Source organism: Amblyomma americanum, chromosome 10 (assembly GCF_052857255.1).
Source record: "Amblyomma americanum isolate KBUSLIRL-KWMA chromosome 10, ASM5285725v1, whole genome shotgun sequence".
NCBI lineage: Eukaryota > Metazoa > Arthropoda > Arachnida > Ixodida > Ixodidae > Amblyomma > Amblyomma americanum.
Window position 1 is genome coordinate 28,523,250 of NC_135506.1, and position 26,669 is coordinate 28,549,918.

At 47.6% G+C, this 26,669-nt stretch overlaps 1 protein-coding gene across 1 annotated transcript in view; it reads left to right on the forward strand.

Moving 5' to 3' along the window:
* LOC144108107 (calcium-activated chloride channel regulator 1-like) overlaps nt 1–26,180 on the forward strand; it is a 51,396-nt gene extending 25,216 nt beyond the window's left edge. The window contains exons 9-10 of the mRNA XM_077641388.1: nt 23,136–23,459; nt 25,234–26,180. Of these exons, the coding sequence (XP_077497514.1) occupies nt 23,136–23,459; nt 25,234–25,733 (824 nt within the window). The 3' untranslated portion in view covers nt 25,734–26,180. The remainder of the gene's footprint in view (nt 1–23,135; nt 23,460–25,233) is intronic.
* The last annotated feature ends 489 nt before the right edge of the window (nt 26,181–26,669 follow it).

A 26,669-nucleotide genomic window follows, 5' to 3' on the forward strand; every position in this document is an offset into this window, starting at 1 on the left:
CGACATTGGTGATGCTCGAATGCAGAGGTGGGGAAGAAATTAGGACTACAAGTGTAGGTTAATGTAACGCCGCTTTTCTTTCAAATATATTCAGTCCTTATTCACCACCTCGACGAAAGGCCGGTTACATTAATAGCAGGCGAGTGTCGCTGATTGAGCTAATGTCGAGTGGCGGGAACATTCAAAATAGATTTGGATTAAATTCGCCTCGTTGTCATGGTCATGTCGTCGTTAGCAAGCGTGCAGAATGTCAGCGGTGTCCAAACGTGACCAGTGTCGAGCCGTGTTTGATTTTCCCTATTTTATAAATGAATTGATTAACAGGAATCTTTTCAATCACAATTCTTGATTCGCAGTAACACTGACGATTCTGCAGCCTGTCAGCGGCGCATATTTCACCTGTCGCATTTCGCATACGTAATAGGTGTGTGCGCAAGAGTGCGCAGTTGCAGGGTGGGCCTGTGTTGCGATGACGTACCTGTGCACATGTAAAAATCTAAGTGGAATAATACCGCGATATTGTCAACTGCCAAATGCGCTGTTACTAATGCAGCTCCTGGAATTTTTTTGAAGGCACAAGTTTGTAACAGGTAATTTGCGTTCGATGTCTTCGGGCGGTAGAATGCACCGCGGAGGCTAAGAGGTTTTTGTGTTCGGCTACTGATCCCAAGATGGCCAAATCGAACCTCGGCCGAAGCGGCTGCATTTCGAAGGAGGCAAAATGCTTAAAGGCCTGTGTACTGTGCGGTGTGACGGCTTTTTAAAAACTCCATGTGGTATAATTTATTATTTTACCATCCACTGCGACTTCGCTTGTATATAAACCATGTGTCGCATTAGGACGTAAATTCCTACGTACCCGCAACAATTATTTCGTTGCATTCGTGCCTTCTTGCTTACGTACCTGCAGCGCCCCTCACATACCCAATCTGGCGCAGCTGCTATGGCATTCATGAACTTGCCATAAACTCCACTTTCATGAAACACATACCGCAAAAATTCTCCGAATGCAAATGAGTGACTTTAGGTCGAAGAAGGTCCAAGAAGAAACTTCCCCCGTTCCTTCACTGCACATTGCGTAGAGGTTCCCACCAAAATTTTCTGAACGAGGAAAGCACGAAGTAGTTCAATTTCCCAGTGCCTTACTTAAGGTATGTCCTGCAAATCAGGTGTGCATTATGCTGACCGCATAAGAGGAAGACACGCTTTCCAATTTTTGGCTTCAATCTCTGGCAGTAAAACATTTAAGCTTCTTTGTAATAATTATATTTCCGTTACCGGACGTTGGTGGAGGGGGAGGGAAAAGCAATTAACGCCTGACAATGTTTCCACTCCTTTCAAAGCAAATGAGCAGTCCCATGCTACCGCACTTCAATCACGATTTCAAAAAAGAAAGTAAAAAAAATAAACAGGCAAAGTTGACTTTATCGTAAGCAGCAGAAAACTGTTCGCTGAGGAAAAGATACATCAAAACAACAACAATAATGGCATCTGAAACCACGCTTCTAAAACACTTAGCATGGTCTTGTGGTAGAGCACCCACCTCGCATTCGGCAGGTGCTGGGTTCTATCCGCCGTGCCGCCGGGGACCAACGGGTTTTCTTATTGAGTACAAGGTTTCCTCCGGCCTGGTGCTCAGCTCTTTTGGGGTGAGACGCTTGGGAAATATATCTTGGAGCAAATCGTTCCCTTGACGGACCAGAGATAGGTTCCGCGGTCAAGCAACCATACATCCGCCTAGTGCGGTAGAAGCTCATCTTGCGGCTTGATGGTGCATGGTTGGTGCATGATGTTGAAAAAAACCATGCGCCAGCTAGTTCCCAAGAGTGTATTACTACAAGAGAACGTTTACACATGCATCATGAAAACGCTAAGGAAGGGAAGTTAATTGCGGGGATAAAGAGGTCTAGGAGGTTAGTTTAGCTAATGCTCTCTGCTTATATTTGCATCAGTTAGTAATATTAAGTAGGAATGGAAGCTGAAATGAAACCATTTTGCATCCGTGATGTGTTTTCGTGAGCGGTAATTGCCAGTGTAGATTGTAAACGCGTAGAAATGTACAATGGAATAGCTGAATGTTTGCTATGTTCGATATGTTGCCTGTGTATTTTCGCTGTTTTATCTTAAAGTTGTGCAGCTGTCTATAAGCATGAATATTTTAAACGATGGTTAGCTTATTCCTGGAAAACAAATCTCTAGTGGAGTGTCTATTTGGAAGGTCATCAACAAATCTGAGAGCTCGTCTTTCAACAACAGCTGGTTTTTAGAGTTGACGTGTGTAGAAGCGTCCTACTCTAATGGGCATGAAGTAATTCAAATGCTAGTGAAACAGTGCATAATAAGACAAGTTTTACCTTTTGCGGGAGACAACTTATGGAACGCATCGTAAATCCAATGGCCAGCTGAAAATTTTTAACTGGGACCATTTGGTTAAAGTTAAATTAGTTTTAAGAACAATTTTCCACTTCAGCTGGTCTAGATACAGCTCGTCCCAATTGAACTGGAAACTTTCTCCATAAACCAGTTGGCTACTGGTCGCAGTTCAACTGGAATCTTGTTCCTTAAACCCGTTGTCAAATGATCCCATTTGAACTAGAAATTCGTTGTTGAAACAAGTCACTTCTGGCTCTTCAGGAAATATGTCGTGTACGTGCAGGCAGTGTAGTTCACCAAAGCCAGAGAAGAATGTCGCCCTTAAAATTCATTCCTGATGTGCCTAGCATTTAATGGGCTACGATGCCCCATGTTCACAAAGCTTGCCTGTGAACGCTCATGGGATGAAAGCACCGTAGTGAAAAGTTCTGTCTGAACTTTAGATTTATTTGCTCCATAATGCCTTTAATGTTTTGCGCATGCAAGACGCCTCCCAGCTTTTATTGACTACTGGTTTTACTTGTTGAGTATTGCATTCAAGTTCCGCATTGCTGGAGAGATTTCAGTCTGGTGCAATGTTCCCCTGTGGAACAAGGTGGCTGCAACAAAATAGCGGAATATCACACACTTGATAATGTATATTCATTATTGTAGGTTTACCTTTAGTGCCAACTTTCTCTGAGGCAATGGGTCAGGGTTGCTGCGAAAAGAAACTGTAATGGTTCATTTTTATAGAGGACAAAAAAATTGCACACAGCAACCACTACAGACAAGCCGAGTAATTTACTTTCAACAACGCAAGTCAATTAGTCGTCAAGAGATGCTATTGCGGCACTAAAAAGCAGTTGTGCTGTGCGGAGTTTGCTTACACACGCACTTCGCTTATGTGGTCATCCCATAACATATCTGTGGTTAATATTATGCCAGGCGTCCTAAATAACCTTAATATTTTTATCTGTTTATTGTGTTAGAATAGTGGTTTCAATTCTCTGCACATTCTGTTTTTGTTTTTGCATGAACAAGTATTGCATTAGATTTAGAGTATTTTGAAAGAGAAGATTTTTTAGAGCGCCATATTCATATTTTCCCCAAGAGCATGTTTGCATTGCTTATTAAATTATTATTAGTATCGCCAGATAAAAACAAACTGGCATCATCAGCGAAAACTACGAACTGAGGACAGGTAACCGCAATTAATATATCATTAATGTACAGTATAAATAGCAATGGTCGCAGAATACTCCTTTAGGGAACCCCGCTGGAGACTATTCGCGGAGCGGAATTTTATTCATTTGTATGGAAATTTTATTTTCTAAATGGCAAATAAGGTTTACTTAAAATTAATGCTTTTGCAGCCATTTCCCAAGAATCAAGCTGTGGAAAGAAGATGCTATGATTTATGCAGTGAAATGCTTTGCATTAGTCTAAAAAAAATCCCAAGGCAAGTTTCCTATTTTAAAGGCTCTCTAATATATATTCCGTCAGGTGTAGAGGAGCTAATTCTTGTTGAACGGTTTTTCTTGAAGCCATATTGGCAGTCGGAGATTATACTGTGTTTATTTAGAAAGCTTTAAACTCGTTTAGTAATGATATTCTTACGATACGCAGTCGCCAAGCTAAGACGACGTTGTTGTGTCGCTGAGTAGTCGGCGAAGACCAAGATGCTGCCGCTAATGCTTGTGTGACCCGTTTCGTGGTGTGCCTTCTGTGTACGGCGTACCGTTTCTGCTGCTGAACTAACCTCGTAATATTTAGTGGAGGAGGTGCTGGGTACTACACCACGCCCCGGATCTCCGCAGTGGTCGTCACGTTGAATTCATCGCTATGCCGTCCAACGCACCTCCGGCCACAGCGTCAACCCGAGCTCCGACCGGCGTCGTGGCACAGCCTTGCGACCCGGGCACCTTTTGTGGCACCGATGACATCGATGTCAAGACTGGCTAGCCATGTATGAGCGTGCCAGCACAACCGAAGGGATGCGACCCTCATGCTTGCAAATGTCATCTTCTACTTGGCGGGCACGGCGTGCGTCTGGTTTGAGACGAATGAGGAAGAACATACTCTTGGGACACCGGCAAGCAGAAGCTCCGCGACTTATTTGGCAAGCCAATTGGACGCAAGCACGCCGCTAAAAAAGACCTCGCTTCTCGAGCTCAGTCATCGACCGCGTATTATATCTCTTACATCCAGGACGTCCTCGCTCTTTGCCGTAAGGTAGGCAGATTCATGCCAGAGACCGACAATGTTGGCCACAGCCTCAAGGGGATCCCCGACGACGCTTTTAACTTGCTCCTCTACAAAGACTGCGCAACGGTCGACTCTGTCCTTCAGGTAAGCCGGCAGTTTGAGCCAGCCAAACAGCACCGCATTGCTCCCGTTTCGACCGCCTTCCGAACACGGCGGCGACATCCTCCTGCGAAGACCTGCCAGCACTGCAACAGCCGTCCTATCCTGCCAACTTAACCAGAATTGTACGGAGGGAACTGGAGGCCATGACTCCCATCGCTATCACCCCTCAGCCGCCTGATGCTACGATTGCTCTGATCCAGGCCGTTGTTCGCCAGGAGTCCGCGAACGTAGGTCTCAATTCCTGTCAACCCTCTGCGTCGCCCTGTACACCGACCAGCGCTCCATTGATTCCCGCTGCTTCACCGACTCCGGCCATCCCACCGCGTTATCGCTACTGGAATCCTGCGGACTGGAGAACCTCAGACGACCGGTCTATCTGCTTCACATGCTCGCGTGTCGGCCACATTTCCCGCCACTGCCGCAACCGTTGGTTTTCCCCACCTCACTCTAACTCTAACTACGGACCTCGTTCTGATCACGATCGCCGTGCTGACTACGGACCGCGTCAGATGTCTCCCCGTCCCGAGTTTTCACACGCCAACGACAGTCCGACCCCACGCAGGTACAGCCGCTCGCCGTCACCTCAGATCCGTCCCTCCCGTTCGCCACAACATCAACGCCCGTTCACTCCGCCCTTACCTGGCTCTCATTCGGAAAACTAACCAATGCAGCTCCCGGAGGTGACGCTGCATAGACGACCCGGCCCGAAAATCCTCTCCTGACCTCCACTACTCGCCGCAACCTTCTCGATATCTGCGTGGGCGGTGCACCAGTTAAGGCTCTGATTGACACTGGCGCTCAAATTGCTGTCTAGAGCTCTTCTTTTCGCCGTCTTTTGAAAAAGGTTGTGACACCCACCGTTTCCTCAGCCGTTCGTGTCGCCGACTGCGGTGCTGCTGCCGTCGTTGGAATGTGCACTGCGCGTGTTTGTATTGCCGGGCGTATTACAGCCGTCCTGTTCACTGTGCTCGACCACTGCCCTTCACGATGTGATCCTCGGCATCGACTTTTTAACAACTCACGCTTCGCTAATTGATTGCTTCACTGGGCTTTTCGTTTTGACCTGCCGTTCTGCTCTGAAAGCGCCGATTCCAAGCCGTCCCGCTTACGTGCCGCTGAATTTACTCGCCTGTCGCGCGATTCTGCAGTCTATGTTCCAATGTCCCCGGTTCCCCCCGTTCCTGATGGTGCCTACGTCACTTGCCCAATCAAGGACGTTGTCCTTCAGCGAAATGTCATCCTTCCACCCACCGTCCTGACCGCCTTCAGTAACCGCAGCTACCTTCGCTGAACTATTTCCATTTGCCGAATGCACAGTTTCTGCCCTCGCAGCTGAGCCTCAGAATGGTCTCCCTGATTCCCGCTCGGCAGCTTCACGTCCGGACCTTATTTCTGCAATGATCGCGGTGGATTTGCCGCCTGACCACGCCAGCGCGCTCACCACCCTCTTAGTTTAATACAGTGACATCTTCGAATTTGGGGATCGTCCTCTCGGCCAAACTACCGTCGTGACTCATCACATAAATACAGGCGATGCCAGCCCCATACACAGAAGGCAATATAGTGCCTCCCTTCCTGAGCGCCATGTCATTCAGACGGAGGTGGACAAAATGCTGGCGAACAACATTATCGAGCCTTCTAGCAGTTCGTGGGCATCCCCTGTTGTGTTGGTTAAAAAGAAAGATGGCAGTTGGCGCTTCTGTGTCGACTATCGCCATGTTAATCGAATAACAAAGAAAGACGTCTATGTATACTCTTCCGAGAATTGATGACGCCCTCGACTGCCTACACGGCGCCAGCTATTTTTCTTCTATTGATCTCCATTCCGGCTACTGACAAATTGCTCGTTAGAAGGCAGCATTTTTCACCCCCGATGACCTGAACGAATTCAAGGTCATGCCTCTTGACCTCTGCAACGCTCCTGCGACCTCTGCAACGCTCTCGCGCGTATGATGGACTCGCTCCTGCGTGTATTCAAATGGACGACGTGCTTGTGCAACCTGGATGACGTTGTCGTTTTCTCCCCCTCTTTCGAAAGCCACCTGCACCGTCTTTCATTCGAGTTTTAGGCATGTAGATACAGAGCAACGGCAAATGCAACCACACGATTGGCCTCCTTAAAAAGTCAACGGAACAAGTTTGCCGTATGATAACCAGAGTGTCATCCAGACGATACGGAAGGCGACACGCAAAGCTGGTGAACAGAATAGTCATCAGCAGAATAACTTACTCACTTCCATATCACAGCATGCAGAAAAGAGAAGAAAATCAGGCAGAGGTCCTAATCAAATGAGCCTACAAGACAGGTTTGGGCTTACCCAGAAACACGTCGAACGACAAGCTGGCAGAATTGGGGCTGCACAACACGTTCGACGAGTTAAACAGGGCACAAGGCATGTCACAGATACACCAACATATCACATGGGAATGCATACACAATGTAGACTTCCCACGTAACAAAGAGCCAAATACGCAGCAGTGGGAGTACCGGGTAACCAGCAGCCAGCTCAAGGTCCAAAGAGGCCTAGTGAGCTACGCATGCCGGATGGCCAGGGGCAGTGGTGCCTTGTTCTCGGCAACAGGAAGGGCACTCCTAAGAAGACTGAACTATAAAGGGGTCCTGGACATAGAGGATAGATCGGCAAACAGCCCAGACAAAATAGGTCGAACCTACCAGGTTAGCCCTATACCCAGGAATATGGATCCAAATCTACACGCAGCCAGAACACAGGCAAGGGCTGAATATGTAGAGGCGAAGATAGCCACACAAGATCAGGTAGTCTACACTGACGCCACTCTGTACCCGTGGACTCGTAGCCAAAGCATCAAGAAAACGGTATCGGTTGTCACAACAAAGGAGGGTGGCCTCATCAGCGGCGCATGCACGAGAGATGGGACGATAAGTTAGGCAGAGGAGATCGCAGTAGCTCTATCGGCTGCCGAGGGTTATCGCACCAACAAATCTCTCACAATCATAACACATTCCCAAGAAGCTTCCAGACGCTACATGGTAGGAAAAATCAACAAGAAAGCACTAAGCATTCTTTTGAAAACGTAGCGAACCAACGAAAAGATCCAACATAGGATCTACTGGGTACCGGGACACGCCGGAGTCGAAGGCAATCTGAAGGCGGACAAGCTAGCTCGCGAGCTTACTATCCGAGCTGGTGCGTCAAACGCCTCGGACGGCCCGGAGATAACGGTACAGCTCACGTACGCAGCTATCCTCAACCTCATCAAAGGCAGAAGACGCAAACATACCCAGCCACATCCTCTGCTAACACAATATGAAGCGACATGTTGGAGAAGACTCCAAACAGGAGCCTTCCACATCCTTCACATTCTACATAAGATGTATCCGGAGCAGTATAAGGATACATGTCCGTGGTGCGGGGCAACCCCCACGCTGTATCATCTCACATGGGAATGCATACACAATGTTGCTTTCCGACGTAACAAAGCCAAATGCGGAGCCGTGGGAGTACCGGGTAACCAGCAGCCAGCTCAAGGTCCAAAGAGACCTAGTGAGCTACGCATGCCGGATGGCCAGGGACAGTGGTGCCTTGGACTAGGGGCGCCAACCACGCTCAACCTGGAAGACATCGGCAATCATCGGGCAAGCAGCGATACTCCTTTATAAGAGCAATAAAGTTTTTTCACTCACTCACTCTACTCTCCTTTCCGTCTTCCTTCGCGCCGGCCTCCAACTCAACTCCAACAAGTGCAGCATCCGCCAGCGCCAAATCAAGGTCCTCGGCCACTTGGTCGATGCTTCTGGTGTCAAGCCCGACCCTGACAAAGTTCGTGCCGTCCGCGAGTTCCCCACCCCCGTTCGTCGAGCGATGTGCGCAGTTTCCTCGGGCTCGGCTCGTATTTCCGCCGGTTTATCCCGAACTTCGCCGACATGGCCCGTCCCCTTACTACCCTCCTGAAGAAAGATGTGCCTTTCTCCTGGGGCCTTGATCAAGCTAGCGCCTTCACCGCACTTGTTGCGGCCTTCACTGCTCCACCTGTGCTGGCCCATTTCCACCCTTCTGCGCCTGCGGAACTTCGACCGAGGCCAGTGGCCATGGTGTAGTGGCCATCCTTGCGCAGTGCCAGCACGACCACTATCGTGTCATTGCTTACGACCGCCGCCTGCTATCTGCCTCTGAACGTAACTATTCCATCACTGAGCGGGAGTGTTTTGCACTTGTTTGGGCGTTAAAAAAATTTCGCCCTTATTTGTTTGGGCGGCCCTTCTGCGTCGTTACGGACCACCATGCCTTGTGTTGGCTCTCCTCTTAAAAATCCCGCAGGCCGACGATTGTGTTTTGTCCATCTCGGAATTTCTACACATAGACGACGAGCAGCGCCGTGATCCATCTCTGCGCCCTATAATAGACCGCCTCCGAAGCGGCACATCCGATCCTGACCTAAGCCTGTTCGTGCTGCAGCACGATATTCTCTACCGTCGAAATATGCACCCTGATGGCGCCGACCTCTTGCTCGTCGTCCCGACGCATCTTTGCCCCACGGTCTTTGCCCAGCGTCTTGACGCACCTACTGCAGGGCACCTCGGCGTATCCCGCACGTACGACAGCGTGCGCCGGCGGTTCTTCTGGCCTGGTCTTTACCGCTCTGTCCGCGGTGACGTTGCCGCCTGCGATCAATGTCAACGCCGGAAAACGCCCCCGCTCCCGCCTGTGACCCGCTGCAGCCCATCGACATTCCGACTGAGCCATTTTTCCGTTTGGGTCTCGATCTGCTCGGGCCTTTTTCCACATTTACTTCCGGGAACAAGTGGATTGCCTGCAAAACAAAACATGTTTAACAAGATAGAGAATTGATAGTCATTATAAAAGCGAAAGCTTTACTAAGCCACGTTGACAAGGTCGTTTCCGCAAAAACGTGTCCGCAGCTGTTCTGGGGAAATCAGAAGTGATAGCGTCAAACGAGTGGCTGTAATCAAAGGAGGATGATGTGAGGGTGCTCAGGAAACAAATATTTTCGAGATCGGATAAATGGTTCGAAAAAGTGGGCGGGGCCAGGGCAAAAGTGGCGCCAAATTTGAAAACGCCGTAAGTTTAGGACCACCTGCTCGGAAGAGTGGCCGAAGCCAAAGAGTCGCGCCAGATTTGAACACTCGAAATGAATACTGAGATGAAACAAGAGAAAATGCGCAGTTAATGGAAATCGAATCAATGATTATTGAAAAAAATTAAGTGTTATTTAGGGTGAATCAAAGGTGAAATAAGGGTGATAATAGTGAATTAATGTAAACTAATGCGAATTAATGGTGTGACGGTGTGGCGCGGAGCGATGCCACGCCAATGTGAAATGAATATACGGCCCCATCAGGTTCTACTTCAGTTCCAGTTATCGCAATTTCGCCATTGCTGAAAATGCATGTCGTCCTACAGGGACACTAGGGTTCCTATGTGTGTATTTCTTAGGTAGTTCAGGATATTCCCACGCTCTTGTAGGCATCCTTAAACGCTGTCAGAATGTCCCCCTACTCAGAACCTGAAAGAATTTAATGTTTAATATTCATAATTAACAAATGAGCAGTATGTCCAGGTTTCTAGATCTGGGTCATCATTCTCTGGAGCCGAACTCGCTCCTCTCGACAAAACACTTCACCGCCAAGTTTGAGGAGTTTGCTCTTCCCGGTCACTGCCAGATGTGGCATCAGTGTATTCCTCAGTATTACAGGACCATGAATCATTAGGATCTTCTTCACTTTCAGATACGGATATATAGGAGTTATAAGTGTCACAAATTGACCCCGAGATCTCTTCGGCCTTGCTATTAGCCAGGGCATAAACAAACTACAATAGTGTTTTAATTTCTAAGCTGCGTGTGATGAACAAAGAAACGTTTCATCACCCAGAACCAACCAAGAACTGCCAGCACTGGGACCCAATGTCCCCAAGCAAGGACATACATTTATTTTATTATATCGCTGGTGGCAGAAAACTATGCTTTTTCGCAATGAACTGTACAAAATTGTTTTTTAAGCGATAGCGATTCTATATATTGAATACGGTTCCAGTCAAAACAGTTTTCAATGGTAAAATGCGACTTATCTCTCCGTCGCATATAAAACGTTCTCGTGTTTAATCCCGCCATGATGTCTTCTTTACGGAGCGAGATATCTCTCTCCGCTCTTCACAGGAGGCGCCACAAAAATTGTCCTCCTAGGGGGACACTAGGTCTATGTTCTACATAAACTGAGTTTCTCCTCAGGATTTGAGAACCAGTGTCCCTGTAGAGGGACAAGGGGTCTGAAGAGGCTACCGAAATTCATTTTTTCCGCATGCCTCCGCACACTGGAATAGGCTTCCCAAGAGCATCGGTGAATGTCAAACGTGTTCAGAGTTTGTCTTTATTGTCACACAGTCTGCCGTAGATTAATATAATCCCGTTTACTTCATATCTTTTGGCACGTATTGCGCTTCATGTAATAGTGTACCCTTTCGATTTCTGTGTTGTGATTTTTGCATCGCGGTGCCCTGAAGACCTTCTGCCGCCTAGACGACGTACCGACGTTACGTATTTTGTTACTTTCTTGCTTTGACATACTGTGCTTAGCTGTTTTAAGTTTTTGTCACATGCTCATTTAAGAAACTTTTCCCCAACTTGCCCCCCCCCCCCCCCCGCTTGCAATTATGCCCTTGAGATGCTCGCTTCGTCGCACCGCTTGTAAGCATGTTGCTCTCCCACCGTTGCCGCGAACCGATGCTGTGTTCTCGCGCTGATGCCGTGGTGCTTAACTGCGCATTGTGTGGGTGTATGGCAGCATGTCTAAGCCGTCAGTGCCCGGAGGGGCAAAGAGAGGTAAAGAGAATCAAACAGGAGCAAATGGAGGCGACCAGTGCTGAGGATGCGCCAATGCTTTCGCATTTTTCCAATGCTGGTTATACCGCAATGATCTCGAATTTTTGCTGATCTAGTATTTAGATGAAAACTTAGTTATTCTCGGCCTTTCTAGTTCATGTCATGAATTTCGCATGGTAGAGGATATTTGCTGTGTCTTTGTGTACAGCGTTCACAAAGGATACCTGCTTACTATTACAAGTCCTCAATTAAGGTCACTTTCATCTCGAATGATTTTAGCAGTGTCACCTTCCCTTCGGCGAACAAGCACCTTTTGCACCAAACAAACCTGATATTGTTTCTCTTTGCCCTTTGTTTCTTTTACAGAAGAAAGGATTTCGTTGTTCAGGTAAAGTTTCCACACAGGTACACGCGTTCACCCCTTCGCTGCCAAAGCGTTCTTGTTTTGACGTCATTGCTCTCACTTAGCTTGTCGCTTCAAGCGCATAATAATGGCTGATCTTGTTCGCTTTTGCTGGAAGCCGGTAGCGTGCCTCAATATCGCTCTTACTAATATCGGCAACATCAATTTTCTTACACTTCGTTTACCCGCCGCGGTGGCTGAGTGGTTAGGGCGCTGGACTACTGATCCGGAGTTCCCGGGATCGATCCCGACCGCGGCGGCTGCGTTTTTCTAAGGCGCCCGTGTGCTGTGCGATGTCAGTGCACGTTAAAGAACCCCAGGTGGTCGAAATTATTCCGGAGCCCTCCACTACGGCACCTATTTCTCTCTTTCTTCTTTCACTCCCTCCTTTATCCCTTCCCTTACAGCGCGGTTCAGGTGTCCAACGATATATGAGACAGATACTGCGCCATTTCCTTTCCACCAAAAACCAATTATTTATTACACTTCGTTTACTTTGCATAGGGGATTCCCCTGCTCACTTTCAGAAACACCATGAATTTTTATGCTCTTTTTCCTGTCTCGAAATTCCAGCTCGTCCAAATCAAAGTTGAGCTGAGAGAGTTGTTGATCGCAGTGCGCTTTCTTCACCTGGGCCATTGTTTTCTGCAGCTGCGCGATTTCCTTGTCTTCATTATCCAGACGTTTCATGATTTCGTAAAAGTGGCCAGACATTGTCTGGACGGACTGCTCAATGTTGTCAACTTTTTCTATTAGTGACATTAAACTGTCTAGTTTTTGACAGCTGAAGAAAAGCAGAGCCAATGGCACAAGCAGGAACCTCGGCTGCTGGTGCCATTTTCCCGCTGCGAGTTGAACCTGTTTTTCTCGTTGAACAGTGGAATGCTCTGTGAGAACCAGGACTGAAAGGCATGCCCTACTGAGGAATTCCTGAACAGCCTTCTACATGTTAAGGGTACTGATATTGTTTACATGAGATTAGGCTCTCAGTAGTGTCAGTTGTTCTGTTGCAAGCAGCGCAAAATTCTTAATCTGTATCTCCCATAGACAACAATTTCGTACACAAACCACTTCACTAAATGTTTGCCAGCAGCAGAGTCGATACACAGAAGCTAACGCGGGAAGCAAGAATCCACCAACCCGGAAAAAATGCGATAAGACTTTCGAGCTGTGTAAGGGTGGGACCGTCGCTCGCCATTGCTACTATCGAGTGCGGGGGGCGTTGACGATTACCGCTGACGGTAGAAGCAGCGCCTGGTTTTTGGAGCAACCTGACAGCGGCTGGTGTGTCCTTAAAAAGTGCGGTGTGTCCTTAAAAAGGCGCGTGCGTTCGTTGCTCGCCACTGCCAACCGTGATTTCTATATCAGGGAAACTTTTGTGTGTGCTTGTAAACTCGAAGAAAAACGCAGCCTGTATTGCCACTTCTGTGCAAGCTGTGCGCATTGCGGATGCGCAGATGGTCCAAAGAGGGCAGGTGCGCATGGATCTGCTCTGCCCCTATTACTGGTCGGAGCCATCTGCGTGTGCACATTACCACGGGTGGTAGCGGTGCGGGGTTGCAGTGGTGCTACACACGGTGCTGCAGTTTCCTGTTATCATATGTCGTATAAAGGACTACGGTCCAGCAGCCCAATTTCTGGTTGTTATAATTCGACACTTTTTAGAGCTCGGCTCAAGCGACCGTTTGCGGGCTGAGCCGCGACGCCATCAGCGCTGCAACCGAGTGCAAAAGTATATCAAGGGGAGGGGAAAATAATAATAATTGGTTTTGGGGGGAAAGGAAATGGGGAAGTATCTGTCTCATAAATCGTTGGACACCTGAACCGCGCCGTAAGGGAAGGGATAAAAGAGGGAGTGAACGAAGAAAGGAAGAGAGAGGTGCCGTAGTGGAGGGCTCCGGAATAATTTCGACAACCTGGGGATCTTTAACGTGCACTGACATAGCACAGCACACGGGCGCCTTAGAAATGGAGGGGAAGACAGCGAGAAGAGTCGAGTCTATTTCCCTCGATACCGGCCATATCGAGCGAATGAAGCTACCGCCGCTCGCCCATAGATGGCGGCAGAGTGGCGCCCGCTGTGATTATAGTGTGCTAAAATTGTAGGGACCCTAGCATTAGGTTGAGTGCCGCGAACGCCTGCCGCCGCCCCTGCTTTTGCGTGTCGCACGGCGCATGAAAAGTTGGTGTGGGGGCACTGCGGTCGAGCTGGATTTGGAAGCACCGGGTCCCACTCGGAGAGAAGTGCAGATGGTCGCACGATTGTGTAGCATCCAGAGACCTTGGAACATTTTCAAACATTTTTCCAAAGGGGGCAGCACCTCCCCCCCCCCCTCTGGTCTCCAATTACTTCCACTTAGATTAGACTCCTGACAATTGAAACACTTCATTTCAAGGACTCTTTTAATGCAAAGCACACTGGGGCTGAGCTACTACTTGGCTTCGTAGCCAGTTGTAAAGCATATCGTATATGAGTAACCTAAACTACTCATGTCCCAACACAAGTCGACTGTCTGACTCGTCGTGTGTAAAGCTTCCTATTTGAATTTGTTTGATATTGCCGTCAATCTTTGCACCGTTTGATCGTTCGCACTCAAAACCGCCGGCACACGGCTTTATCATTTTGTTTTGTAATGCCAGATGTGACCAGACTTATCTCCATTGATCATTGGCGCATGCAAATGCTTCCACATTTTTCTAGATTGTTGCAAGCGTTCAGTTCGATGACCGCCGAGCACGCTTGTGGCTATCGCCCCTGCCGAGTCATTCATAGTGGGTGCGAGTCAGTACACTCGAATGGTTTCTTTTCGAAGCCTTTCCGCTGTCTTCCTGACTACTGGACTGTCGTCACTATAACGTGGCAGCTTGCATCAGCCTTTGAGCATTGAAATAAAAAAAACAATAAAATAATTTTTATTTAAATGAGTATTAAATAAATTAATATCGAAATAAGCTCGAAGACTTTCTTCCCCCCCCCCCCACCCCACTCACTCTAAAAAAAGTTCCGGGGTCCCTGTTAGCATCGTTCGTTGTTTTTCGGGTGGAATTTCTTCGCACGGCGGCTGTGCTTGGGATGTGGTTAGTATGCTGAAGGACCGGCACTGCGAAGTGCCCGGCTGTTGCACCGGCTACGCTGGTGTTAAACCCACTTGCTTGGGGGAATCGATTTCACGTTACGGTCTCGCAATTTACGGCTTCACACCAGCTTATAAACTGAACACATTGAATCGAATATTCGGCAGAATAGCAACACGTCTTGCGTACGGCACTATACTTCACGCTGCTTGGACATAATATGTAAATATTACTTTTCCAAAGCGTCTAGAACTAAAATATTCAAGAGCAGTCCCTCCGCTCAGTCGAAAATTTCAAAATTTCCTGCACCTTCACAAACGACGGGAAAAGAACTCATGACTGCTATATTCCTTCCTGTTTCAACAAGTTGAGGAATAAAAATGAAACAAATAGCAATTAACAGGTGAAACTCCTACGCCCACTAGAGGGAAAACTGCATCTCTAACAAGTAGTTAATGTGGAATATATGTATAAGTGCATCTTGCATCAGTGTATTAGCAAGTATTAGTTCATTTGGGTGTATTTGTGAGTTTATTTTTGGAGCGTCCTGCACATAAGAGCGTGCGTAATGAGTATTATAATTGATATTTTGCACTGTATAAACGCTATTCGTTTACTGTCACCAGGAGGTCCTACGTTCTGATTTATTTTTCGCGGGTGATATTTGTAGCTTGACTGCCAGACCCGCTCACAAGCCAAATTTTATTGCTTAGGCTGGCTGGAAATAACTGCAAAATGCTGAAGAATTAAAAATTATTATATTACTCGCAAACGTTTTGTACGTGCTCCTAAGGACGAAGCCTGTAGGAAGCTCAGTGAAAAGGACCTGCATCGCGCTTACAAACCGTTGGATGAAAAATGTGTGTGTGTGAACTATAGTTCATGCACAGATATAGCGCTCTTCAAAATGTATAAATTTTGAGGAGCGCTATATTTTCTGTGAGTACGCGCATATTGTGGCTGGGAAAGAAAATAGGATTTCGCGCTGAGCGTCGATCGGCGCTGGCGAGTGATAATAATAATAATTGGTTTTGGGGGGAAAGGAAATGGCGCAGTATCTGTCTCATACATCGTTGGACACCTGAACCGCGCCGTAAGGGAAGGGTAAAGGAGGGAGTGAAAGATGAAAGGAAGAGAGAGGTGCCGTAGCGGAGGGCTCCGGAATAATTTCGACCACCTGAGGATCTTTGACGTGCACTGACATCGCACAGCACACGGGCGCCATATCGTTTTGCCTCCATAAAAACGCAGCCGCCGCGTTCGGGTTCGAACCCAAGAACTCCGGCTCAGAAGTCGAGCGCCCTAACCACTGAGCCATCGCGGCGGGTGCGAGTGATGCCGTGCCTAGAAATGCAAGACGGCTCCGAATGAACGTGCGCCTCGTAAATATTTCATAAAGCTAAAAAATGCGGTTTTCATATTAGGAATTTGAGAAAGTGTAGAGGTTGTTCATGGAAAGTAACATTAATTAAACCACCGCATTATGACAGGCACAGCTATTTTGCAAGGTTTGCTGTGGTCGGAGATGTTGCGCGTATTCGCATGTACTTCCCGCTCGACAGTGCGTTAAAATTGTATGGGACAGTGGGTGCTGTACACTGGCAAAACTGAGAACGCGACAGTCATGTAAACTCCGACTACAACAATCCCGACGGAACGTCTGTCAATGCTGGACTTTCCGCGCATTCCATTTTCAATTGACGCTGTTATCGACACAGAATTGTCTACGTGATCACCGTGGTCGGATAGGTAGAAATAGCGATTGCACAGCGCGTAATCTGTCACCGTGCAACAGACGCTGCGACCAATCAGCTCCCTCGACAAATACTGATTGCATCTCGGACAAATTTACCTTGCCATGCAGACTGTTACTTAAAGTACGCTCATGCAAATGTTCGTGTCTACTGATTTAAATTCCGCTAGAATAAAAGTAATCATACATTGCATGGCGTAATCATACATTGCGCGGCATAACTGACTTACATCTGGGCGGCTCCTGGTTGAGGTTGGGAAAGAATACTTCATGTATTCAGGGTAACAGGATGCACTCACCATGCATAGTGGTTATCTAAAGCATAATTTGTAGAAATATATTTACAAGGTGAAAGTTTTGTTTTTGCAAAATACAATGAAATAAATAACAATCATTTAAGTCTGAGTCGGGTATATATACATATATCCTCACATATAGTGTTACAGTAATATTTAAGAATTTTTCTTGACCAGAAAAAAATGAGGTATCATAACAGTGATTATGGTTCCCAAAACAGCAGATAAAAGTGAGCATTGCCTGCAGCACCATTTACGTATAAAGTTTTAAACGTGCTAGCGGTTCTTATTAGCAACGTCTTCTGCAAAGTGAAGCTTGTTTTTTTGCAAGTTTCGACTTCAAGCTACCAAAGTTTTGTTTATGCTTACCTTATGTTAAAATAACTTAGTTCTTAGCCCAACTGCCTGAAGATCTTTGCCTAGGCTATGCCTAATTTCGGCTTCATACAGGGAGTGTATGTGAATTTAAACACTGCTATAGGGCTGCATGCATTAGGCAAACGAGAGTGTTTTCTGGCTTCCTTTTTTCAATATAATGCACCAAAATAACAATCCTCCTCAGGGCCTTATAAGAAAACTCATGTTACCAATGTAGGGAAAACAGCAACTCTATGAATAAATTAGCATTGAGTACAGGTTTGCGCCTTTTCATGCATTTCATTGCCGTCAATGTAAGAAAATCACATTACTCAGAAGATTCACAGCCGCTGTAATCTGACTGCATTAATGACGTCAGAACTGTATGTGACAACTGACAAGGTTTAATTGCAAAAAAGCCCATTGGGACTCGCATATTTTTGTCGTGTAATATGGACATCAATGCGAATGTCTGGCCTGTGGTAACCATTTACTATTACACATCGCAAGGACTGTTAGAACTGTTTGGCGACATATACAGGCTGAATAATATGGCTGTTGCACCCTGGAATTGCCCTTATACCACTTGCAGCATACAATGAAGTTTTTGTTAAACCTTGAACTGCCTTGCATGCCAACTCTCTCCGCTTGCACTTTCTGACTGACAAAGCACTTCTCTTCCTTGTGTCAAAATCATTGGCACTGAAAGGCTCGGCGACTCATTTCCTGGCGCACTTTGTTCACTGCACGAATTAAACAATTCAGCCGCTCGCTAACTGTATAACCTTTTTGTTATAATCTCACAGATGTTTACTTGCAACACTAATTTGATGTATTTTTTAATACAGCACAAGGCACGAAGTAAAAAAACTACTCGAGTTAAAGCATGTCGGTCACGAGGAGAACTCGGCAGGTGCAAAGCAGGGAATCTGCAAATAAAAATCAAGCACTAAGGAAATGGGTTGAAATTAAATGCGGTTTCAGCCTCGACCGCTCGATGGCTGCACCGCCACTGTAGGACTTTCAGAAACGGCACAACGTCAGCATTGCAGGGCCAACCACAGTGCAAAATTGCATAGCACGTTTTGAGAAGTCAAATAAACCTTGTTAACGTGGTTTTGGCAATATGCACAAATATGGCCTTGTCACGATCATATGACAAATGTGAACAGATGTGTGTCCGCGGAAGCCTATAGCTGAGCATTGTGGAATGTGCAAACAAGCATCTACATTCAAGCAAACAAATTTAGAAATGCAGCAAACACAAAGAAGGCGAAAGAAATCTAGGAAGCTTTCTGCACTTCTGACAAATACATTCTCATCGGCCCACCATCGCCTTCATCCCGCAGGCAAATAATATTCACTGCCGGTAGTCACAGGTAAATGATCGCAGAATATGCATGCGTGCATGTGCATTGATGGCATATACTTCTAAAGGCTTCGAGAATGCCTTACACAAGCTGGTACAGCTTACTTTGTAAACGCTAGATAACAACTGTTCGACACCGATAAAGCCAAGTTGTTGAGCCCCTCAGCAACAGCAGCGTAATGAAAACAACAATAAATATGGGATCTAGTGCTGATTCAAAGAGTACAGTTTCTGTACCGATTGTCATGGCTCAAGGAGCACTTCAAGATCACCGCATTTTACCAAAACCAATGGCAACCACGATAATGCACTTAATATTGCAACCATCTGCCTAAAATCCAACTTGATTCCACGCTGCTAAGCAAAAGACACATTGTAATCACAGCAGTTTATTGAAAATGTTTTTAATTTTTAATCACGATTCTCTATCACGGAAAACTCTGTATGTACAGTTCTGATCCAGAACAAACAAGTTCATTCTGTCACACTGCTGACATTCTGCCGCCGCCACCTGGTGGCCTAACCTGTCTCCCAGCTCGTGGCCAAACCTCTTCTTTGTCTCTAATGAGCGCGGCTGTTCGGCAAGCCTCGCCCTAGTAAACGGCTGTGCTTCCCGCTTCCTGCTACGTTTGTCGGTGACATTTGGTGGAGGCGCTTGGTGTCCTCTTTTGTACGCTGACCCCGACGATATCGTTGACGCTTGTTCCCGACGCGCGGAGGCCACACCTGTTCACAGAGCGAGCCGTCGCCTCCGAGGCCTGCAACTCGAGTTTGAGCCACTGACAAGGCTTGTACGAGCTATGACTTCCACCACTGGAACCCAGACAGGTCAGCACTCAGGCAGTGCCCCGCCGTTCGTCTTTCTCGCACCTCGGTCGCCACCATCCTTCCATGACGACCGGTTCCAGGATGTTGAAGGTTGGTTGGCCAGTTTTGACCATGTTGCTGCATTAAACCAAAGGGACGACGAGCGGAAGCTGATGAATGCGTATTACGCACTGCAAGACTCGGCGAAAACGTGGTTCGAGGCGACCTTCTCCAAATGGCAAGCTTTTCGCCGTGAGTTGCTCGTCACATTCAGCTCGAGCGAGCGAAAAAAAAATGCTCTAATTGCCCTTAGGTCCATGTCACAGCAGTCCAACGAGAGCGTGGCCAAGGTTATAGAGTACATGACTCGCCTCTTACATCGGGCCGACTCGGCCATGCCCGACCCTTCGAGAACCGTCACCGCCTTCGCCAAGGAAGCTACTGGCATGGAACGTTCATTGCAGGAACGGAGTGCCCAATACGGCCGTGAAGCAAATATAGCAGGTCCTTGCCAGCCCCCTGGGATGAGGTGCGGCGAGAGCTTGTGCGGAGCATTGTCCGCGAAGACCTGCGACACCTCCACTTGGATGCTTCGTCGGCAAGCATACCTTCTAGAGGCGATGTCCTCCGTGACGAAATCCGGCGAGTGGCGCAGCCACCACATGCACCACTATCGGAGCCGCACGTCATGTCTTACAGCGATGCCCTGCGCCGATCTGCCCCCTAGCCGTAAGCGTTTCGCCCGGTTGCCAGACCACGACCACAGCATCGTCACCTGCGTCCCGTCGAGCAGCAGCAGCAGGACCTGTGCCCTCCTTTCAGCAGAGCGCACGTATGGCGAACGTCCAACAATCGCCCGCTCTGCTACCACTGCGGGGGAGCCCGGCCATAATCTGCGGACTTGCCTGTACCAACGAAGGGGTTTAGAGGATTCCCACCTCACGCGCCTCGACCGCGCTAGGGTGAAAGGCCGCAGGACATAGAGGAGTACCTGGCCGTTCAGGTGCTGCCCCCGACCTCACAGCGGCGCCAATCGCAATCGCCATCCCCGGTGCGCTTTGCTTCTCCCGGTCTGCCCTCATCCTCTGGTCAGTTCAGAGGCACGTGCCCTCACCGAGAAAACTGAAGACGGCGTCCTCCGGGGGTGGGGCCACCGCCACTACACAGTGTCAATAGCCTCCACCCAGAGATTTGATGCGACGGCCCGAGCGGCGACCACCCGATTCGACGACCGCACCGACGTGCTGCGAGCGATTAGTTTCTGCTGAAATTTTAGTAACCGCCGACAGTGATGTAGTGACCGCACTCGTCGATACCGGAGCTGATTTTTCTGTGATGAGCAGGCAGCTCGCCACGACTCTCCGCAAGGTTCTGACTCATTGGTGTGGAGCCGTGATCCGCACCGCCGGTGGCCATGTAGTGACGCCGATCGTTGTGTGCACGAGTCGCATCCTGATCCCCGGTCTTACTTTCACTGGCTCCTTTGCCGAATTACGTGATTGTTCTAAAGATCTCATTCTGGGCATGAATTTCCTTCAAGAGAATGGTGCGCTCATCGACCTTCGGGAGTTCATGGTATCTTTTTCCGCCCAGACAGCCGTTGACACCAACACCGAGCCCAGCAGGGCATCCTTGCGCGTATGTGACGACCACATAAACAATCCCTCCGCGAGCCAGCAAGTTCGTTACAGCCGAGTGGAGTGGCCGAACCTGGTGGCCACATCGTGGCCGAACATGTCTCCCAGCGCTTGCCCAAACGTCGTCTTTGTCTCGAATAAGCGCGGCTGTTCGGCAAGCCGCGCTCCAGTAAAGGGCTGTGCTTCCCGCTTCCTGCTACGTTTGTCGGTGACAATATTAATACGGCACAATTTTATAGGCTATCGTTTGTTTGCTTTGAGAAGCATAAGCATCTGCTTTGGTCCTTTTTCCTTTTTTTTTGCATCAGATAAAATAAAATTCTCATGAGAGAATTCTCATGAGAGTGGGCCCGTATTAGAGACTTCTGCATTGTGAAACACCGGTGAAAGATTTGCGACAATGGTTTTTCTTCCTATACCATGTTGCAACCCAAGCTTAACACTACTGCTTTTTCTCAGACCATGATCACTTGCAGGGAAAGTTAGATTCATTCAATTTGTCACGCAAATGTTTATTGCCGATATGGGCCTGCTCAGCCGGCAGGAAATTAAAAAAGACGTTCTAGATGTGAAAGCTTGCATGCAGATCGATGTTTTCACACAGATTTCACAGTGCCTCCGGCATACCATCGTAACTAGGCCACTCATAGTTGGTAATTCTACTTTATGGAGCAAAATGCCGCAGAATTTTGGCGACACTTCGGTAGTCCTGGCAGAAAACCGCCCAACGGCCGTGCAGCCGAGGTTGTTTCGCATACGCCGAACACAAGTTTCAGAATGGTCTGGTCGCACTCACGGCGTTTGTCCAACACAGTACACACGGAACTACGATCGATATCGATGATAGCTACGCCGCAGCACAACTTGTGCTCACGATCACTGCAACCGCTGCAAAGAATGCGACTGGCTGCAGAGCACGAAGTTCATTTAGTCGTGTCGCACTCACGGCTGTTCTCAAAATCGGGACACATGCGTGCACCCGAACTACGACCTGCTGTACAGCTCTAAGTTTATTTCAGCATTCGGATAACAAGGCGTGCGTGGTAAGCTTTTCTAACGCAATTATACTTGCAGGCGATATCACTGACCCAAATCACTCGTTCCGTCTGCAATCACTTTCACTGCAGTGGCACTAGTCACTGCGCTGTGAAGGAAATTCATCCTGGGGAGCTGCTTATCGCTGCTATTCGTTAAGATCCTCAAGTGAATAAAGAACACTTGTAGCTATAACAAACAGTTCCAAATAAGCACTTCGCGACACCGGCACGGTATACGTCTTGCGTAGACAGCGTAGGTTTGAAGGCAGCTCGGTCAACTCAGTGTAGACGGCGACAAAACAACTTAGGGGAAACTTCCGCTTGCCGCTGTAGCACACTTTGAAGCTCGAAGTCGCTGACAACACTCGTCATAGTTACATGCGCCCAGTATTCTGCGTTTCTCGGCAGAAAGTTGAAGTTGATGAACTTCGTGCGCACAGGCGGATGCGTTCATGCTCCCTATTGTTCATCTATGGTCCGGCCCTTCCGCAGCACTTGCGCACTGCCGCAACGACGCGGGTGCATGCGGAATAAAAGCGATCGTACAGCGGCCTGGCAGGGGGAGGGGGTTCGTCTGCTTTCCCCTGGCAGTAGCGCCACGCTCCTCTCCGCTGGCGGCGGTGCTGTGAGCTGTGCTGCGTGCGACAGACAGTGGGCATCAGCCGCCACTCACGGCGTTGTCTTCCTGGTGTAAAAACCGTCTGCTTATGAGTCCGGCAATGGTGTGGAAAACAGAGGGAGCTTTGTAACTGTACGCGCATCGTCCTTATAATTTTTGTAATGAGCTTGCGAACTCACTGGTCGTCTGAATTCTCCTGCTCGTTCTTCTTATGCCCCTTTTCCATCTGCGACTCACGCAGGAGCAGCCCCGCGAACCAGCTTCGAACCGCCGTCCGATTTTCCCGAACTGGCGACCGGGTACCCGATCTATATGTTCGAGATTATCGACGACCCTTCCGACGACACCACCGACCACACCACCGGCACAGCCGCGGAGTCTATAGAAGACTACCGGAGAGTCGCCGACTGTGGTAGTTTTTATGTCACGAAAGATATTACGATACACCACGTCCCGCCCGGAAGGATCTCGTCCATTCATGCGTACACGACTCCGGGAAAGAAAAACACTCTCCTGGTGCAGCTAACTTGGACGTGGCCTGGAGCTCACTTGGCGTATGGAAAGGGTAAGCACTAAAGAACAGACATGTTTTGTTATGTGTTCGGGGCTTACAGGCGCTTAATCCACTTATTAGGTGCAGTATTCAAGGATGAAAAACTGCGCAAGTTGGCAACGATTTATGGGACAGTCATCGAAGGCGTGACGACAGCAGATGAAGGACTGAGGGGAGCATTTGTAAATATTTTTATTGTCGTGGCACAGTTCGCGCTATGTTGCGTAGCATCCATGATTGCTCCATAAAATCGAGTTTCATCCCACGCGTTCTGCATGATGCTGAATATTTCTATGCGCCTAGAAACATGTTCTATAAATGCAATTGTATTTCTTTAAATAAATCTAATGGTGCATTTTACATAACTGAGGCTAACACACACACCGCTTTATCCACAGTATTGTTATCCGCTGGTTCCACAGTACGGTTATTCAGTAGTGCTGTGGAAAACGTTAGAACATTTAAAGAATCTTTTAGAACCTGTGGTTGCCTTCCGGACTCGGCAGAGAACCGTCTCATATAAACCTACAGACATGAATATCATAGTGAATCCCAAATGTCTCGTGTAATTTACGAATAAAGCCCAGTTTCTCCTGAGCTGGTCAGCTGCCATGTCAAACAGGCGCATATGTGTGCAGTTATGGGGTGGAAATGGCTCTTGATGTACTGCGCCTTGTGTTGTCGACATTATAACGAAGACATACAGTAACTGGCCCCGACAGCTTCACAGTATTGCTGTAGGCATTTATTAATATTAAGTTCACAGACCGTTTTTACATCAATCATTCTTGAATAAGAAGCGCAAGAAAAATCCAGTGGTAACGAAAAGGTTCCCTAGGAATTTCACACTTTTTGTATATACATGTGGGATAGTAAGTTAATTGAATTGCATTGAACCTTTAGACTATGACAGACAGAGTGTGAGAAACTGCTAGCACAGCGGAGAGAATTATAGCTTCCAAACTATTTGCACTCATCAGAACAGACTTCAATCAATCTTTATTTTCATTCTGTCAGTGATACAGAAAGGAGGACTGTGACAAAAAGCTGTTTTTCAGAACAGCTTGACTAGGCCACATCCCCATGGAAATATTTCGGAGCGGTAACAGCACGACCGTAAAATAAATCAAAAATTGAAACTTAACAGACTATAGGGCAGACACTAAGTAAAGGAAATGCTAAGGTAATACAGAAGGCAGTTTTTACAGTCGTCAAAAATGAATACACAAAAGTTTCTTAGAAAAATGAATATCTGAAATGCTATCAAATTACAAAATGTGTAGAATAAATACACTGAATGTACAGGAAAATACAGTATAGAAATCAATTTGTTACAGATAATTACATACAACCAGATGAAACAATTCAATACGGTTATGGATCGCTGGAAAAGGTGCGAACGTAAACGAGGGCGGAATTGGCGATCATTTCGCGCAACTGAAATAAAGCCCATAGTTACCACCTACCAGTGTGTTAATTAAAGATACTTCCCTCTTGACATTCCCTCTTTGTGGTCTTTTACTTTATTTGTGGGTTTTTAGTTAGCTCACGTCTTTGCCCATCACTACTGCTTTATGCTATAGAGGGTCAGGCAGACGCCCGTGGCATCCCGAACACGATCGACCCCTTTTAATGTTCCGTCGTGCAACACATATACCGCCAGAACGGTCACATGAACTTGGTGAGGGAAACTAAAGAATATCAGCGCAAATAGTTGGCACAACTTAGGACGACGTTACAAAGGATGGTCTCATGATTCCCCTTCAATGGCGTTATTTTTTCGCAGTTTCTGCCGTGGTTATTCGAGTCGCAACATTCATCGACGACCTACTGAACGACTTTGAAAACCAGGCTGAGATCACGGAAGCCAATGTCGTCGAAGGCAACCTGGACCCAAAACCAGCGGGTGCCCAGCACAACGCCACTCTGTCAATTCCCCTCACCTTCTGCTCGTTTGATCCAACTTACCCATTGTACTGGCACTTTTGGCTGGGAGTTCAAGTATCTAACAGTGATGGGCTAACCAGCACTTCGAAGACGGTAGATGTGTCGTGCGGCCCTCCGCCTGCTACAACTACACTAGCTCCCACCACGAAAGCCACAGCGACCAGGGCCCCGACCTCAAAGGTCACGACAACGCAAGCTGAAGATGCAGCAAAGGAGAGTATTCGGGAGTCGGATTTCGTCGCATCCCCGTTCTTCTGGGTTGGACTTTCCTTTATCGCAGCGGCGATCGTGATCGTCATCGCAGTCGCGGTGTCGGCGATACTGAACCGCGAGGAATAGGAGGAGTCTTAGAATTTTCTTTAAAAAAATAAGTAAAAATAAAAATCTATTGCGCCCTGTCAGGTTTCCTAAATGTCCAGGAGCCCCCTGTGCTCTGTCTCACGCCTCACCCAAATGTCCAGTAGTCGAGCGGCCTAACTACTGCGCCACCGCGGTGGTGTAAATTATTTTCGTATCGTGTGTTAGGCGCGTGTCAATGTTGTGATGGTCATTACCTAGTGTGTTGTGTGCTGAAGGCATGTCGCAAGGGAGCTCTGGTTTTTCCTGTGCCCCCTGAAGTTCCAAAGCCAGGTCGTGTTTTGGGCAGCTGTTCTTTCCGTGATTAGCCTTTGCACGGCGATAGTGAAGATGTTGTTTGTGTGGATGTGTGACTAGCGCAAGACTGCTGTGCAAGGCACAACATTACCACCGCCGCTTCACTCCATCTGAAGCCTGTGGTTCTCACTGTATTCCCAACTGACATAAAGCCCATAGTTAACACTAACCAGTGTGCTAATTAAAATTATCTTCAGTCCAAACGCTAATAGGCTTACACTTTAATACAGTACAGGCAAATGCTGCCAGTTTAACACACATTTACGTGGCCAAAGCTTTGTTAAAACATTACATTATCATAATAAAATTTTGTTGACGAAATATAGCTTTGGCTAGAAATAATTTGAAGCTGAATATTTTCCCAACACATTGGGCAAAACAGTCGGGTGATCCCTTCCCAGCGCAAGCTATAGAAATGTGAACAAACTGTTTGCTCTCTAATCCGCGCTGCGTTCAGATTACTCACCTGAAGGAGTGTTCTTATGTCATCCATCCACAAGGAGCAACAACGGAAACGTTGTGACCGAAGAAAACTTTATGCATTTTTCTCCTTACGTCTCCTGTAAACACCCACGTGGCCACATCGAGGAGGTCACGTGTACGACGTAAAAATGCGCTTTC